Genomic DNA, 17320 nt, shown 5'->3' on the forward strand with positions numbered 1-17320 from the left:
TTGGCGAACAGCAGCGGCGAAGGGTTCAATAAATGTTTTAAACAAAAGTGGAGACATTGGACAGCTTTGTCTGGTCTGTTTTAGTAATTTGAGATTATATTATTGGTAGTTATGGAGGCTTTTGGTGAGCTATAGAGAAGTTTAAAAAACTGAAATATCACTTTCACATAAGTATTCAGACCCCTTACTCAGTACTTTGTTGAAGCACCTTTGGTAGCGATTATAGCCTCAAGTCTTCTTGGGTATGACGCTACAAGCTTGGCACACCTTTACTTGGGGAGTTTCTCCCATTCCTCTCTGCAGATCCTCTCAAGCTCTGTCAGGTTGGATTGGGAGCGTCACTGCACAGCTATTATCAGGTCTCTCCAGAGGTGTTCGATTGGGTTCAAGTCCGGACACTGGCTGGGCCACTCAAGGACATTCAGAGACTTGTCCCAAAGCCACTCCTGCGTTGTCTTGGCTGTGTGCTTAGGGTCGTTGTCCTATTGGAAGGTGAACCTTCACCCCAGTCTGAGGTCCTTCATCAAGGATCTCTCTGTACTTTGCTCCGTTCATCTTTGCCTCGATCCTGACCAGTCTCCCAGTCCCTGCTGCTGAAAAATATCCCCACAGCATGATGCTGCCACCACCATGCTTCACCATAGGGATGGTGCCAGGTTTCCTCCAGAGGTGACGCTTGGCATTCAGGCCAAAGACTTCAATCTTGGTTTCATCAGACCAGAGAATCTTGTTTCTCATGGTCTGAGAGTCTTTAGGTGCCTTTTGGCAAACTCCAAGCGGGCTGTCATGTGCCTTTTACTGAGGAGTGGCTTCCGTCTGGCCTCTCCACCATAAAGGCCTGATTGGTGGAGAGCTGCAGAGATGGTTGTCCTTCTGGAAGGTTCTCCCAACTCCACAGAGGAACTCTGGAGCTCTGTCAGAGTGACCATCAGGTTCTTGGTCACCTCCCTGACCAAGGCCCTTCTCCCCCAATTACTCAGTTTGGCCGGGCAGCCAGCTCTAGGAAGAGTCTTGGTGGTTCCAAACTTCTTCCATTTAAGAATGATGGAGGCCACTGTGTTCTTGGGGACCTTCAATGCTGCAGAAATGTTTTGGTACCTTTCCCCAGATCTGTGCCTCGACACAATCTTGTCTCGCAGCTCTAGGGACAATTCCTTCGACCTCATGGCTTGGTTTTTGCTCTGACATGCACTGTCAACTGTGGGACCTTATATAGACAGCTGTGTGCCTTTCCAAATCATGTCCAATCAATTTAATTTACCACAGGAGGAATCCAATCAAGTTGTAGAAATGATGATCAATGGAAACAGGATGCAACTGAGCTCAATTTCGAGTCTCATAGCACAAAGGGTCTGAATACTTATGTAAATAAGGTTTCTGTTTTTTATTTTGTATACATTTGCAAGATTTTCTAAAAACCTGTTTTCACTTTGTCATTATGGGGTATTGTGTGTAGATTGCTGAGGATTTTTTATTTATTTTTAATCAATTTTAGAATAAGGCTGTAACTTAACAAAATGTGGGAAAAGTCAAGGGGTCTGAATACTTTCCTAAGGCACTGTTACCAAATTTCTTGATTGCCAAGTTCAGGAAGGTCAGATTGACTCTGTCAAATGCCTTCTCTGCATCCAACGTCACTACTGCGGTAGGAATATTGGTTTGGGAAGCGAGATGCATGATGTCAAAGAGGCGCCTGGTGTAGTCTGAAGAGTGTTGGCCTTTCATAAAACCTGTTTGATCAGAATGTATTATTTTGTGAAGAACCGTTTCTAATCTGTTGGCTATCGCTTTGCAAATTATTTAAAAATCCATGTTAATCAAAGAAATTGGATGATAGCTACTACAGTCTGTTGTCTTTCTTATTTGAGTAGGAGAGTGATTAAGGCGGTGTTCATAGTATGCGGAAGGTTATTGGAGCAATATACGTGCAAAACTATATTTGAAAATATTAAGAAAATAAGGGTACGTTTATAAAACTCAATAGGATATCGGTCCTGGCCAGGCGCTTTAGCCGAGGGAATTGCCAAAATTGCGGAGTGAAATTTGTTGGTAGTTAGCAGTCTCTAAGGAGTTACAGTCTGGGGAGGATATTGCTGGAAGTTGGAGATTATCAAAGAAACGTTTAATTTCGAGGCGATCCACGTCTCTTTCTGGCATACAGTCGTGGTCAAAAGTTTTGAGAATGACACAAGTATTGGTCTTCACAAAGTTTGCTGCTTCAGTGTTATGAGATATTTTTGTCAGATGTTACTATGGTAAACTGAAGTATAATTACAAGGATTCCATAAGTGTCAAAGGCTTTTATTGACAATTACATTAAGTTTATGCAAAGAGTCAATATTTGCAGTGTTGACCCTTCTTTTTCAATACCTCTGCAATCTGCCCTGGCATGCTGTCAATTAACTTCTGGGCCACATCCTGACTGATGGCAGCCCATTCTTGCATAATCAATGCTTGGAGTTTGTCAGAATTTGTGGGTTTTTGTTTCTCCACCCGCCTCTTGAGGATTGACCTCAAGTTCTCAATGGGATTAAGGTCTGGGGAGTTTCCTGGCCATGGACCCAACATTGAGGTTTTGTTCCGAGAGCCACTTTTGCCTTATGGCAAGGTGCTCCATCATGCTGGAAAAGGCATTGGTCGTCACCAAACTGTTCTTGAATGGTTGGGAGAAGTTGCTCTCGGAGGATGTGTTGGTACCATTCTTTATTCATGGCTTCTTAGGCAAAATTGTGAGTGAGCCCACTCCCTTGGCTGAGAAGCAACCCCACACATGAATTGTCTCAGGATGCTTTACTGTTGGCATGACACAGGACTGATGGTAGCGCTCACCTTGTCTTCTCCGTACAAGGTGTTTTCCGGATGCCCCATACAATCGGAAAGGGGATTCATCCGAGAAAATGACTTTACCCCAGTCCTCAGCAGTCCAATCCCTGTACCTTTTGCAGAATATCAGTCTGTCCCTGATGTTTTTCCTGGAGAGAAGTGGCTTCTTTGCTGCCCTTCTTGACACCAGACCATCCTCCAAAAGTCTTCGCCTCACTGTGCGTGCAGATGCACTCACACCTGCCTGCTGCCATTCCTGAGCAAGCTCTGCACTGGTGGTGCCCCAATCTCACAGCTGAATCAACTTTAGGAGACGGTCCTGGCGCTTGCTGGACTTTCTTGGGCACCCTGAAGCCTCCTTCACAACAATTGAACCTCTCTCCTTGAAGTTCTTGATGATCCGATAAATGGTTGATTTAGGTGCAATCATACTTGCAGCAATATCCTTGCCTATGAAGCCCTTTTTGTGCAAAGCAATGATGACGGCACGTGTTTCCTTGCAGGTAACCATGGTTAACAGAGGAAGAACAATGATTTCAAGCACCACACTCCTTTTAAAGCTTCCAGTCTGTTATTCTAACTTAATCAGCATGACAGAGTGATCTCCAGCCTTGTCTTCGTCAACACTCTCACCTGTGCTAACGAGAGAATCACTGACATGTCAGCTGGTCCTTTTGTGGCAGGGCTGAAATGCAGTGGAAATGTTTTTTGGGGATTAAGTTCATTTTCCAGGCAAATTGTGTCATTTGTCATTCTCGAAACTCAATATTAGGAAGGTGTTCCTAATGTTTGGTATACTCAGTGTAGTTTGGAATAAAATACTTTGAAGGTGGAATTAATATTTTCTTGATCGGTTGCTAAATTACCTTCAATGTTTTTAATAGAGTGGATTACCGACCTTTCCTTGTTATGTTTAAGCATATTAGCCAAGAACCTGTCGGACTTATCCCAGAGTTCATGGCTATTTTGTTGCGTTCTTATAACTAAAGCCTCTGTTTCTGCCGAAATAAGTTAATGAAGTTTGAGTCTGGCCTGTAATAGTCGCTTAGGAATATCATCGGTTTGAATGGATGCCTTTGCTGAGCAGAATGAGATAATTTTTTCTCTAAGTACAACTTTAGCATTTCAGCAGTTTCCCAGAAATAATTTTTCATGTTCAAGGTCAGTTAGATGTTTCTTGTAATAAACATATATCTGACTTGAGCTGCCTGAGAGGGGAGAGGATTCTCAACCGTTTTTGGGGGGTGAATTTATTCCTATCACGTTCCAAGAGGATGCAGTTAGAGTTTAATCCCAGAGTGTAGGTTGGCATTCAAATATATATGTGATATTAATACAGTATTATACTTATGTGTCGTCAATTTAAATGTTGCTGAGAATATGGAATACCAGGGAGCCCATTAATCTAACAGACAGTTTGATCAGGCAGCAGCTAGAGAGTAAGACACAAGGATTGACCTTCGAAACATAACGCGCAACACAAAACCAATGACATACAGTTGAAGACGGAAGTTTACATACACCTTAGCCAAATACATTTAAACTCAGTTTTTCACAATTCCTGACATTTAATCCCAGTAGAAATTCCCTGTCTTAGGTCAGTTAGGATCACCACTTTATTTTAAGAATGTGAAATGTTAGAATAATAGTAGAGAGAATGATTTATTTCAGCTTTTATTTATTTCATCACATGCCCAGTGGGTCAGAAGTTTATATACACTCAATTAGTATTTGGTAGCATTGTCTTTACATTGTTTAACTTGGTCAAAAGTTTCGGGTAGCCTTCCACAAGCTTCCCACAATAAGTTGGGTGAATTTTGGCCCATTCCTCCTGACAGAGCTGGTGTAACTGAGTCAGGTTTGTAGGCCTCCTTGCTCGCACACGCTTTTTCAGTTCTGCCCACAAATTTTCTATAGGATTGAGGTCAGGGCTTTGTGATGGCCACTCCAATACCTTGACTTTGTTGTCCTTAAGCCATTTTGCCACAAATTTGGAAGCATGCTTGGGGTCATTGTCCATTTGGAAGACCCATTTGCAAACAAGCTTTAACTTCCTGACTGATGTCTTGAGATGTTACTTCAATATATCCACATAATTTTCCTTCCTCATGATGCCATCTCTTTTGTGAAGTGCACCAGTCCCTCCTGCAGCAAAGCACCCCCACAGCATGATGCTGCCACCCCCGTTCTTCACGGTTGGGATGGTGTTCTTCGGCTTGCAAGCTGCCCCATTTTTCCTCCAAACATAACGATGGTCATTATGGCCAAACAGTTATATTTTTGTTTCATCAGACCAGAGGACATTTCTCCAAAAAGTAAGATCTTTGTCCACATGTGCAGTTGCAAACCGTAGTCTGGCTATTTTATGGCAGGTTTGGAGCAGTGGCTTCTTCCTTGCTGAGCGGCCTTTCAGGTTATGTCGATATAGGACTCGTTCTACTGTGGATATAGATACTTTTGTACCTGTTTCCTCCAGCATCTTCACAAGGTCCTTTGCTGTTGTTCTGGGATTGATTTGCACTTTTCGCACCAAAGTACATGAATCTCTATGAGACAGAACGCGTCTCCTTCCTGAGCGGTATGACAGCTACGTGGTCCCATGGTGTTTATACTTGCGTACTATTGTTTGTACAGATGAACGTGGTACCTTCAGGCGTTCAGGAAATTGCTCCCAAGGATGAACCAGACTTGTGGAGGTCTACAATTTTTTTTCTGGGGTCTTGGCTGATTTCTTTTGATTTTCCCATGATGTCAAGCAAAGAGGCACTGAGTTTGAAGGTAGGCCTTGAAATACATCCACAGGTACACCTCCAATTGACTCAAATGATGTCAGCCTATCAGAAGCTTCTAAAGCCATGACATCATTTACTGGAATTTTCCAAGCTGTTTAAAGGCACAGTCAACTTAGTGTATGTAAACTTCTGACCCACTGGAATTGTGATACAGTGAATTATAAGTAAAATAATCTGTCTGTTAACAATTGTTGGAAAAATTACTTGTGTCATGCTCAAAGTAGATGTCCTAACCGACTTACCAAAACTATAGTTTGTTAACAAGAAATTTGTGGAGTGGTTGAAAAAAGAGTTTTAATGACTCCAACCTAAGTGTATGTAAACTTCCGACTTCAACTGTACACACATTCAGTAAGCAGGACAACTGAAAACATAAATACAACGACGCATTGAGTGAATGTTGAAAAAAATAAGTGAAATGCCTATTTAGACCACTGGGGGTTTCCTCTCATGTAAACACAAACAGAGTAGGGGGAGTAAATGGATAAGTGTTTATATTTTCATAGACCACCATTAATCTCTCAAGCCATGCTTGAGCACCCTCGTGTTTAATTCAGAGGGAAATACTTATGCTCAGGTGTGTTTAACAGGCAGATATTTGCATAATGGCAAACGTGTAATAGGACTGAATGGCAGGAACCGGTTACCGAGATTTACTGCCCAAAACCACTCCCTTTTCCCGGGATAAATAACTGAGAGAAATCGGTAAATTATAATACATTATTTATATGAACAGCATGGCGTGAAATGGAACTGTTAAATTATATGCAATATCTAAATCTGGCTTCTCTACGGCCTCTGCAAGATGAATCATCAACGCTCAGGGTGGGGACAGACAGCCCATCTCAGTATGGAACACAGTTCACAATGCATGTAGACCTATCATCTCATCATGGTAACTTTTTTTCTTGTGACAGGTAGGCCTACATTTGCTGCAGCATAGCCTATGCTACAGTAATATAAAGTAATCTAATTTACACATCTCCATCTCGCTTTCGGGGGTCACCTTGTTTGTTAATTGTAAAGATTATATAATTTTTTTATGCAGCTGCAGAGTTTTAAAACAACCTATCACTCAAATATCGTTGCTTTATATCAGTGCACACGCGAACACTCTCTCGCAGTCTCTCCCTCAACTCCATTCAAATTGCATCCAAAATAGATAATCCTGTTCTAGATTGATATAAAGTATAGCCCTATACAGTGCATTCGGAAAGTAAACAGACCCCTTGACTTTTTTCACATTTTGTTAAGTTACAACCTTATTCTAAAATGGATCAAATTCAATTTTTTTCCTCATCAATCTACATACAATACCCCATAATGACAAAGTAAAAATGAAGGAATTGTCTGTAGAGCTCCGATACAGGATTGCGACGAGGCACAGATCTGGGGAGGGTACCAAAACATTTCTGCAGCATTGAAGGTCCCCAAGAACACAGTGGCCTCCATCTTTCTTAAATGGAAGAAGATAGGAAGCACCAAAACTCTTCCTAAAGCTGGCTGCCCGGCCAAACTGAGCAATTGGGGGAGAAGGGCCTTGATCAGGGAGCTGACCAAGAACCTGATGGTCACTCGGACAGAGCTCCAGAGTTCCTCTGTGGAGATGGGAGAACCTTCCAGAAGGACAACCAACTCTGCAGCACTTCACCAAATCAGGCCTTTATGGTAGAGTGGCCGGACGGAAGCCACTCCTCAGAAAAAAGGCACATGACAACCCGCTTGGAGTTTGCCAAAACGCACCTAAAGGACTCTGACCATGAGAAACAAGATTCTCTGGTCTGACGAAACCAAGATTGAACTCTTTGGCCTGAATGCCAAGCGTCACGTCTGGAGGAAACCTGGCACCATCCCTACGATGAAGCATGATGGTGGCAGCATCACGCGGTGGGGATGTTTTTCAGCGGCAGGGACTGGGAGACTAGTCAGGATCGAGGGAAAGATGAACGGAGCAAAGTACAGAATGATCCTTGATGAAAACGTGCTCCAGAGTGCTCAGGACCTCTGAGGGGGCGAAGGTTCACCTTCCAACAGGACAACGACCCTAAGCACACAGCTAAGACAACGCAGGAATTGATTCGGGACAAATCTCAATGTCCTTGAGTGGCCCAGCCAGAGCCCAGACTTGAACCATATTGAACATCTCTGGAGAGACCTGAAATTAACTGTGCAGCGATGCTCCCCATCCAACCTGACAGAGCTTGAGAGGATCTGCAGAGAAGAATGGGAAAAACGCCCCAAATACAGGTGTGCCAAGCTTGTAGTGTCATACCCAAGAAGACTCGAGGATGTAATCGCTGCCAAAGGTGCTTCAACAAAGTACTGAGTAAAGGGTCTGAATACTTATGTAAATGTAATATGTTTTTTTTTTATATACAGTACAAGTCAAAGGTTTGGACACACCTACTCATTCAAGGGTTTTTCTTTATTTTTACTATTTTCTACATTGTAGAATAATAGTGAAGACATCAAAACTATGAAATAACACATATGGAATCATGTGGTGATACAGCCCGACAGGATGCTCTCAATTGTGCATCTGTAAACGTTTGTGAGAGTTTTAGGTGATAAGCCACATTTCTTCAGCCTCCTGAGGTTGAAGAGGCTCTGTTGCGCCTTCTTCACCACACTGTCTGCGTGGCTGGACCATTTCAGTTTGTCATTGATGTGTACGCCAAGGAACTTGAAGCTTTCTACCTTCTCCACTGCGGTCCCGCCGATGTGGATAGTGAAGTCCACGATCATCTCCTTTGTTTTGTTGACGTTGAGTGAGAGATTATTTTCCTGGCACCACACTCCCAGAGCCCTCACCTCCTCCCTGTAAGCTGTCTCATCATTGTTGGTAATCAAGCCTACTACTGTTGTGTCGTATGCAAACTTGATGATTGAGTTGGAGGCGTGCTTGGCCACGCAGTCATGAGTGAACAGGGAGTACAGGAGGGGGCTGAGCACGCACCCTTGTGGGGCCCCAGTGTTGAGGATCAGCGAAGTGGAGATGTTGTTTCCTACCTTCACCACCTGGGGTCGGCCCGTCAGGAAATCCAGGACCCAGTTGCACAGGGCGGGGTTCAGACCCAGGGCCTCGAGCTTAATGATGAGGAAGTAATTCGACCATGAAGGCCTGATTCACACATTCCCCTCTGAACAGTTGATGTTGAGATGTGTCTGTGACTTTAACTTATTTGGGCTGCAATTTCTGAGGCTGGTAACGCTAATGAACTTATCCTCTGCAGCAGAGGTAACTCTTTGTGTTCCATTCCTGTGGCGGTCCTCATGAGAGCCAGTTTCATCATAGCGCTTGATGGTTTTTACGACTGCACTTGAAGAATCTTTCAAAGTTACTGAAATTGTCTGTATTGACTGACCTTCATGTCTTAAAGTAATGATGGACTGTTGTTTCTCTTTGCTTATTTGAGCTGTTCTTGCCGTAATATGGACTTGGTCTTTTACCAGATAGGGCTATCTTCTGTATACCCCCCCTACCTTGTCACAACACAACAGATTGGCTGAAATGCATTAAGAAGGAAAGAAATTCCACAAATTAACTTTTAAGAAGGCACACTTGTTAATTGAAATGCATTCCAGGTGACTACCTCATGAAGCTGGTTGGCAAAAGGTGTCTATTTGAAGAATCTCAAATAGAAAATATATTTTGATTTGTTTAACACTTTTTTGGTTACTACATGATTCCATATGTGTTATTTCATAGTTTTGATGTCTTCACTATTATTCTACAATGTAAAAAATATTAAAAATAAAGAAAAACCCTTGATTGTGTAGGTGTGTCCAAACATTTGACTGGTACTGTATTGACATTTGAAAAAAATCCTAAAAACCAGTTTTTTGCTTTGTCATTATGAGGTATTGTGTGTAGATTGATGAGTGGAAAAAAACACAATTTAATCAATTTTAGAATAAGGCTGTAACACAACAAAAAGTGGAAAAAGTCAAGGGGTCTGAATACTTTCCGATTGCATTGTATATATCCTAGCCTACCTCTTTCAGGAAATAAATTCAATGCAGTATTAGCCTTATATTGAGCTAATTAATGATGTATTATATGCTTCTAACTTATAGCTGCTTCTAACTTATACTTATGTCTCTTGCGCAATACGCAACCACCTGTGCTCTGCTGGCCTCTCCTTAAAAAACACTCCTTAGCTCTTGGTGTCCAATGCAGGAACAGCTAGACTAGAATAGCTTGCTGGACATAATTGTTTTTAGCATTTCTTATACCAATATACTATTAGAAGAGAGACGCAAGCTCTTTTTTGCAGAATTGTACATACAGCAGCCAATAGGCTATAGCAGTTATTTATTCAGACCCATAACCATTCAATCTTCGTGAAGAAAAGTGAAAGCCTTCTGCATCTAATAATAATCCAATATTATTCAAGGCCGCCATTAGAATGATGAAGATAAGGACAACGATACATATTTCCTTTAACTGTTGAAAGCGAGGAAGGAATGAAACAACAATAGAGAGAGAAAGAGGAGGTAGGCTAATAACATTAGGGGAAATATTATGAAAGGTATTATTGAGTCAGCCTGCTAAATTATACAAATAGGCCTTATCATATTTGAAAATTAAAATCAAAATTCGCTAGCCTATACTTGTAACTTTGTTGTCCGCATGTGCTGCACCAGAATCACATGTTCTATTCTGCTTTATCATGGTTTGAATGTTGTGCGTAATTCCAGTCCATACAATACAGTACAGTAATACAGTTCACACTTAAAAAGATTAGCCTACTTGAGCTAGTTTCATTTATTTACCCTAGAGAACATATAGCTTGCTACATCTATGGGCTTTTATGTTTTTCTGTCATGCGTAATGTGCAGTCGCCTAGATCATATATGTATTGGATAACGGCACAATCATTTGGTCTTTTTTGAGCTTGGGCTCATAAAATGTATTTCATATATGGTTCATCAGGCTCAGGTAGCATCAGGTTTGAATTTTCATGCTGATCAAAGCTCTAATAAAATCCAGACATATTTATATGCTTTATAATGCTTTTGAATGACACTTCCTGTTTTGGTGGGAAATACCAGGTTACCCAGGAGAAAAGTGATTTATTCTAGGGATGGAACATTTGTAAAATACCGGGAAAATATTCAACCCTAATGTGTAACTCTACTGATAAGAGACAGGCCTGAAATAGTGGTGCTGTCAGCAGTTGTCAGTCACACGCTCTTTTGTCAATATAGGAAGTAGGGGATTTGACTATGCTACAACAACTGACCCCAGATCAGAACATAGCTGTGAGGGTTGTCCTCCGGGGTGTATATCCCACACTGCTCATTAGCTCTGTCACTGCTGGCAGGTGACCGAGTGGCCGGAAGGGACGGTCAGAGTGGGCAATAGACCTATTTAGAAAATCTACATGATTTTTCCAGACATGTGTCTAAAATAGTATTTGTGTTTTCTTTCAAATATTTAGGGGCACTTTATTTGGCTTCCTCTGCGTAATGGAACCAATGGAGTAGTCCCAAAAGGGCAAACCCCCCCCAGCTGGTGTTTTAAGGCTGGTGGAGGATGGGATAGTAGGGGACGAGTGTTGTGTTGCAACGTGGGGTGTAGTAGTAGTACCGGTGTGTCCTTTGAAGGTGGTGACTAGACTACAGCTGTCCTGCTCCAGCTTCAGGATGGTCACCTGACCAGAGTAGTCGCCCACAAAGGCGTGCCTCGTCTCCACATCGAACCTGGGAGGGGCACGGTCAAGGAAGGTCTCCAGCAAAAACATGACAGTGGCAATGACCGTTTAAAAAGGCAATCTGCAGTTGCTACATTCATTTTTGGACTTATAAATTAATAATATGTACCCATTGATTCTTGAAGAATATAACTTATAAATGCCTCATGAGCTTAGTTCAACTGTCGTACCGCATCAGAACTCAAAATATGAGTTTGTTTGACTCAAATGTTTGTAAATAAAGTAAATGTATAGCCTCAAAACATGGTTAAAACTATCATTGTGATATCATGAATGGTCAGTCCTTGCATCCATAGCTCGGTCTATGAATTTGAGAGTAGTTACATTTTTCCAGCCCCATCCCTCAGCTTTTTCCCGAAACAAGGGTGGGAAAATTCGTTATTGTTTAACTGCTTTAACTGAACCACTTGCAGCTGAGCAACTTCACACATATTTATTACATTCTCACAGTGTTACCTGGTTGAAACCTACTGTATCTGATCTGTATGTGGTTCATTCTAGTCAGAGAAGGGCTGACTACATTTCCAACAAAAACATCTAAGATTCCATTTGAGTGAACGTACCATAACAGTCAACTGTTCATTAGCTACAAAATCATATGTATTTAGTCTCTGAGCTCAAGAAAGTCCTTTCAGTGACCTTCTGAGGGTGCAGCCAGGCACACACAGTTCTCCCTGTGACCTGGATACGAGAGGCCAGAACGATAACAGTCAGAGAGAAAAAAAGACTAATCTAATTTCTCCTTCTTCTGAAAAGGGTTGCTGTACTAATCTGACCCCAGGCCAACTCGGGACTGTGGTTATTATGGAGAATTAGCTGGATGACATACTAAAGAAAATCCACGTTCCAGGTCGATTTCTTTAATTTCAACAATTTTGGACAGTGACTCCTTTGGGTTTGTAATAAGGCAAACAAAGCCAAAACAAAACGGCTGCCATGTGAATGATGTCAGCTGAAATCTGCCATTATTTTGCTTTGTTGTATTTAAAATGGGTAGTGTTTATCCATGGCTTTGAAGCAGCAGTCAGTCTTATGACCTGACAGAGCTGGTTGGTATTGAGTGCCCCCCACAGTGGAGTGGACCCAAACCTTTCATCTAGCCATTACGGAAATCTATCCGGAACGTTGCCTTGGTGACCACATGACTGAAGGCTATTGTTAGTGTCCCCCAATAAGAAAAACTACTGGGACGCTAATCTTGCTCCCCCTCTGGTATACGCCACAGTGCGTTGTTGTTATAAAAACATACACTTGTTTGAGGTGAAGGAGACGCAGTCAAAAGCCATTATCACTTGAAAGATTGAAATGTAAAGCCACAGACACACTCAGGTATCTGTTAAGATAAAGTGCCTTCAGAAAGTATTCATACCCCTTGACTTATTCCACTTTGTTGTGTTATAGCCTGAATTCAAAATTGATTAAATAAATGTTTCCCCTCACCCATCTACACACAATACCCCATAAATTCCAATTGGCTCATTCATCCCCCTCCTCTCCCATGTAAACTATTCCCCAGGTCGTTGTCAGGTCGTTGTCAACTTACCAGGTCAAATAAGGGTAAAATAAATAAATAAAGTGAAAACATGTTTAGACCGTTTAGCAAATTTATTGAAAATGAAATAAAGAAATCTCATTCACATAAGTATTCACACCCGAGTCAATACATTTGGCAACGTTTACAGCTGTGAGTCTTTCTGCGTAAGTCTCTAAGAGCTTTGCACAGCTGGATTGTACGATATTTGTCTATTATTTTCCAAATTCTTCAAGCTCTGTCAAATTGGGTGGTGATCATTCCTAAACAATCATTTTCAAGTCTTGCCATAGATTTTCAAGCAGATTTATGTCAAAACTGTAACTCGGCCACTCAGGAACATTCACCGTCTTCTTTGTAAGCAACTCCAGTGTAGATTTGGCCTTGTGTTTTAGGTTATTGTCCTGCTTAAAGGTGAATTAATCTCCCAATGTCTGGTGGAAAGCAGACTAAACCAGGTTTACCTCTAGGATTTTGCATGTGCTTAGCTCCATTCAGTTTATTTTTATCATGAAAAACTCCCCAGCCCTTAACAATTACAAGCATACCCATAACATGATGCAGTCATCACTATGCTTTAAAATATGGAGAGTGGTACGCAGGAATGTGTTGTATAAGATTTGCCGCATTCAGGACAAAAAGCTAATTGCTTTGCCACATTTTTTTGCAAAATTACTTCAGTGCCTTGTTCAAATAAAAAAAATCTAATTTTATTTGCCACATGCGCCGAAAACAACAGGTGTAGACCTTACAGTGAAATGCTTACTTACAAGCCCTTAACCAATAATGTTGTTTTTTAGAAAAATACGTGTTAAGTAAAAAAATAAAAAAGAGCAAATAATTAAAGAGCAGCTGTAAAATAAAATAACAGTAGTAAGGCTATGGGTACCGGTACAGAGTCAATGTGTGGGGGCACCGGTTAGTCGAGGTAATATGTACATGTGGGTAGAGTTAAAGTGACTATGCATAAATAATAAACAGAGTAGCAGCAGTGTAACAGTGTAAAAGAGGGGGTTGGGGTGGAGTGGTGGGGGGGGCGGGGGCAATGCAAATAGTCCGAGTAGCCATGATTAGCTGTTCATGAGTCTTATGGCTTGAGGGTAGAAGCTGTGAAGAAGCCTTTTGGACCTAGACCTTTTGTTGCAAACAGGATGCATGTTTTGGAATATTTTTATTCTGTACAGGCTTCCTTCTTTTCACTCAGTCAATTTGGTTAGTATTGTAGAGTAACCTCCTGGCACCGACGAAGATGGCGGCCTCGCGACTAGCTCTTAGGAAACTTTGCAGTATTTTGTTTTTTTATGTATAATTTTTTACATTATTAGCTCAGAAAGTGTTTTGCGTCATTACATACAGCCGGGAAAAACTATTGTTTATCAGAGCGGCGGTAACTCACCAGCATTACAAACAGGAATACGACTTTCCCGAAGCAGATCCTTTGTTTGCTCACCCCAGGGCAACTGAACTGATTCCAGCGGCTGACCCAAAACATCGCTGGCGGAGGATAGGCACTCGGAGCGGCCTGCTGGTTCGACTTAGGAGGCGCGCACACCACCCACCGCTTCCAAGTATACTAATCGCTAATGTTCAGTCTTTGGATAACAAGATTGACGAACTATGGGCAAGGATTTCTTTCCAGAGAGACATCAAGGCCCGTAACATACTCTGTTTCACGGAAACATGGCTCTCTTGGGATATTCTGTCAGAATCGGTCCAGCCAGATGGGTTCTCAGTTCATCGCGCAGACAGGAATAAATATCTCTCCGGGAAGCAGAAGGGCGGAGGTGTGTGTTTCATGATTAACGACTCGTGGTGTAATTGTAGTAACATAGAGGAACTCGAGTCCTTCTGTTCACCCGACCTAGAATACCTCACAATCAAATGCCAACCGTATTATCTCCCAAGATAATTTTATTGGGTTATAGTCACGGCCGTGTATATCCCCCCTCAAGCCGATACCACGACGGCCCTCAAAGAACTTCACTGGACCTTATGCAAACTGGAAACCACATATCTTGAGGCTGCATTTATTGTAGCCAGGGATTTTAACAAAGCAAATTTGAGGACTAGGCTGCCGAAGTTCTATCAACATATCGACTGTTGTACTCGCGCTGCTAAAATCCTCGACCATTGCTATTCAAACTTCCAGGATGGTTATAAGGCTCTCCCCCGCCCTCCTTTCGACAAATCTGACCATGACTCCATTTTGCTTCTCCCTTCCTATAGGCAGAAACTCAAACAGAAAGTACCCGGGCTAAGGACTATTCAACGCTGGTCTGACCAATCGGAATCCACGCTTCAAGATTGTTTTGATCACGCGGACTGGGATATGTTCCAGGTAGCTTCCGAAAATAATTTAGACATATACACTGAAAGTGACTGAGTTTATCAGGAAGTGTATAGGTGATGTTGTGCGCACTGTGACTATTAAAACCTACCCTAACCAGAAACCGTGGATAGACAGCAGCATTTGCGCAAATCTGAAAGCGCGAACCACCGCATTCAACCATGGCAAGGTGACTGGGAATATGGCAGAATACAAACAGAGTAGCTACTCACTCCGCAAGGCAATTAAACTGGCAAAACATCAGTATAGAGACAAAGTGGAGTCGCAATTCAACGGCTCAGACACGAGACGTATGTGGCAGACAATCACGGACTACAAAAGGAAAACCAGCCACGTTGCCGACACCGACGTCTCGCTTCCAGACAAGCTAAACACCTTCTTCGCCTGCTTTGAGGATAACACAGTGCCATTGACAAGGCCCACTACCAAGGACTGTGGCCTTTCCTTCTCTATGGCCGACATGATTAAGACATTTAGGCATGTTAACCCCCGCAAGGCTGCCGGCCCAGACGGCATCCCTAGCCGAGTCCTCAGAGCATGCGCGGACCAGCTGGCTGGTGTGTTCATGAACATATTCAATCTCTCCCTTTCCCAGTCTACTGTTCCCACATACTTCAAGAGGGCCACCATTGTTCCTGTACCCAAGAAAGCAAAGGTAACTTAACTAAATGACTATCGTAGCACTCACCTCTGTAATCATGAAGTGCTTTGAGAGACTAGTCAAGGATCATATCACCTCTACCTTACCTGTCACCCTAGACCCACTTCAATTTGCTTACCGCCTCAATAGATCCACAGACGATGCAATTGCCATCACACTGCCCACTGCCCTATCCCATCTGGACAAGAGGAATACCTATGTAAGAATGCTGTTCATTGACTATAGCTCAGCATTCAACACCATAGTACCCTCCAAGCTCATCATTAAGCTCAAGGCCCTGGGTCTGAACCCCACCCTGTGCAACTGGGTCCTGGACTTCCTGACGGGCCACCCCCAGGTGGTGAAGGTAGGAAACAACATCTCCACTTCGCTGATCCTCAACACTGTGGCCCCACAAGGGTGCGTGCTCGGCCACCTCCTGTACTCCCTGTTCACCCATGACTGCGTGGCCAAGCATGCCTCCAACTCAATCATCAAGTTTGCAAACGACACAACAGTAGTAGGCTTGATTACCAACAATGACGAGACCGCCTACAGGGAGGAGGTGAGGGCTCTTGGAGTGTGGTGCCAGGAAAATAACCTCTCACTCAACATCAACAAAACAAAACAAGACGATCGTGGACTTCAGCAAACAGCAGAGGGTGCACCCCCCTATCCACATTGACGGGACCGCAGTGGAGAAGGTGGAAAGCTTCAAGTTCCTTGGCGTACACATCACCGTCAAACTGAAATGGTCCACCACGCAGACAGTGTGGTGAAGGCGCAACAGAGCCTCTTCAACCTCAGGAGGCTGAAGAAATGTGGCTTATCACCTAAAACCCTCACAAACTTTTATAGATGCACAATTGAGAGCATCCTGTCGGGCTGTATCACCGCCTGGTACAGCAACTGCACCGCCCACAACCGCAGGGCTCTCCAGAAGGTGGTGCGGTCTGCGGAACGCATTACCGGGGGCAAACTACCCGCCCTCCAAGACACATACAGCACCCGATGTCACAGGAAGGCCAAAAAGATCATCAAGGACATCAACCACCCGAGCCACTGCCTGTTCACCCCGCTATCATCCAGAAGGCGAGGTCAGTACAGCTGCATCAAAGCTGGGACAGAGAGAATGAAAAACCACTTCTATCTCAAGGCCATCAGACTGTTAAATAGCCATCACTAGCGCATTAGAGGCTGCTGCTGCCTATAGAAATCACTGGCCACTTTAAGAAATGGAACACTAGTCACTTTAATAATGTTTACATATCTTGCCCTACTCATCTCATATGTATATACTGTATTCTATTCTATAATATTCTACTGTATCTTAGTCCATGCCACTCTGTCATTGGTTGTCCATATATGTATATATTCTTAAATCCCATTCCTTACTTTTCTGTGTGTATTGGGTATATGTTGTGAAATTGTTAGATATTACTGCACTGTCGGAGCTAGAAGCACAAGCAT

The 17320-nt window shown here is 42.8% G+C and overlaps 1 protein-coding gene across 3 annotated transcripts in view; it reads right to left on the minus strand.

The window, feature by feature from the left end:
- The window catches only part of LOC121536945 (WD repeat and FYVE domain-containing protein 2), an 86475-nt gene that overhangs the window by 44643 nt on the left and 24512 nt on the right, over positions 1-17320 (minus strand). For all 3 annotated transcript variants that reach the window (XR_005994929.2, XM_041844614.2, XM_041844615.1), the window contains exon 6: positions 11209-11321. Coding sequence is in view for 2 of the 3 variants with exons in the window: in XM_041844614.2 (XP_041700548.1) it covers positions 11209-11321 (113 nt within the window). In the remaining variant the exon portion in view is untranslated. The remainder of the gene's footprint in view (positions 1-11208; positions 11322-17320) is intronic.

Source organism: Coregonus clupeaformis, chromosome 23, assembly GCF_020615455.1.
Source record: "Coregonus clupeaformis isolate EN_2021a chromosome 23, ASM2061545v1, whole genome shotgun sequence".
NCBI lineage: Eukaryota > Metazoa > Chordata > Actinopteri > Salmoniformes > Salmonidae > Coregonus > Coregonus clupeaformis.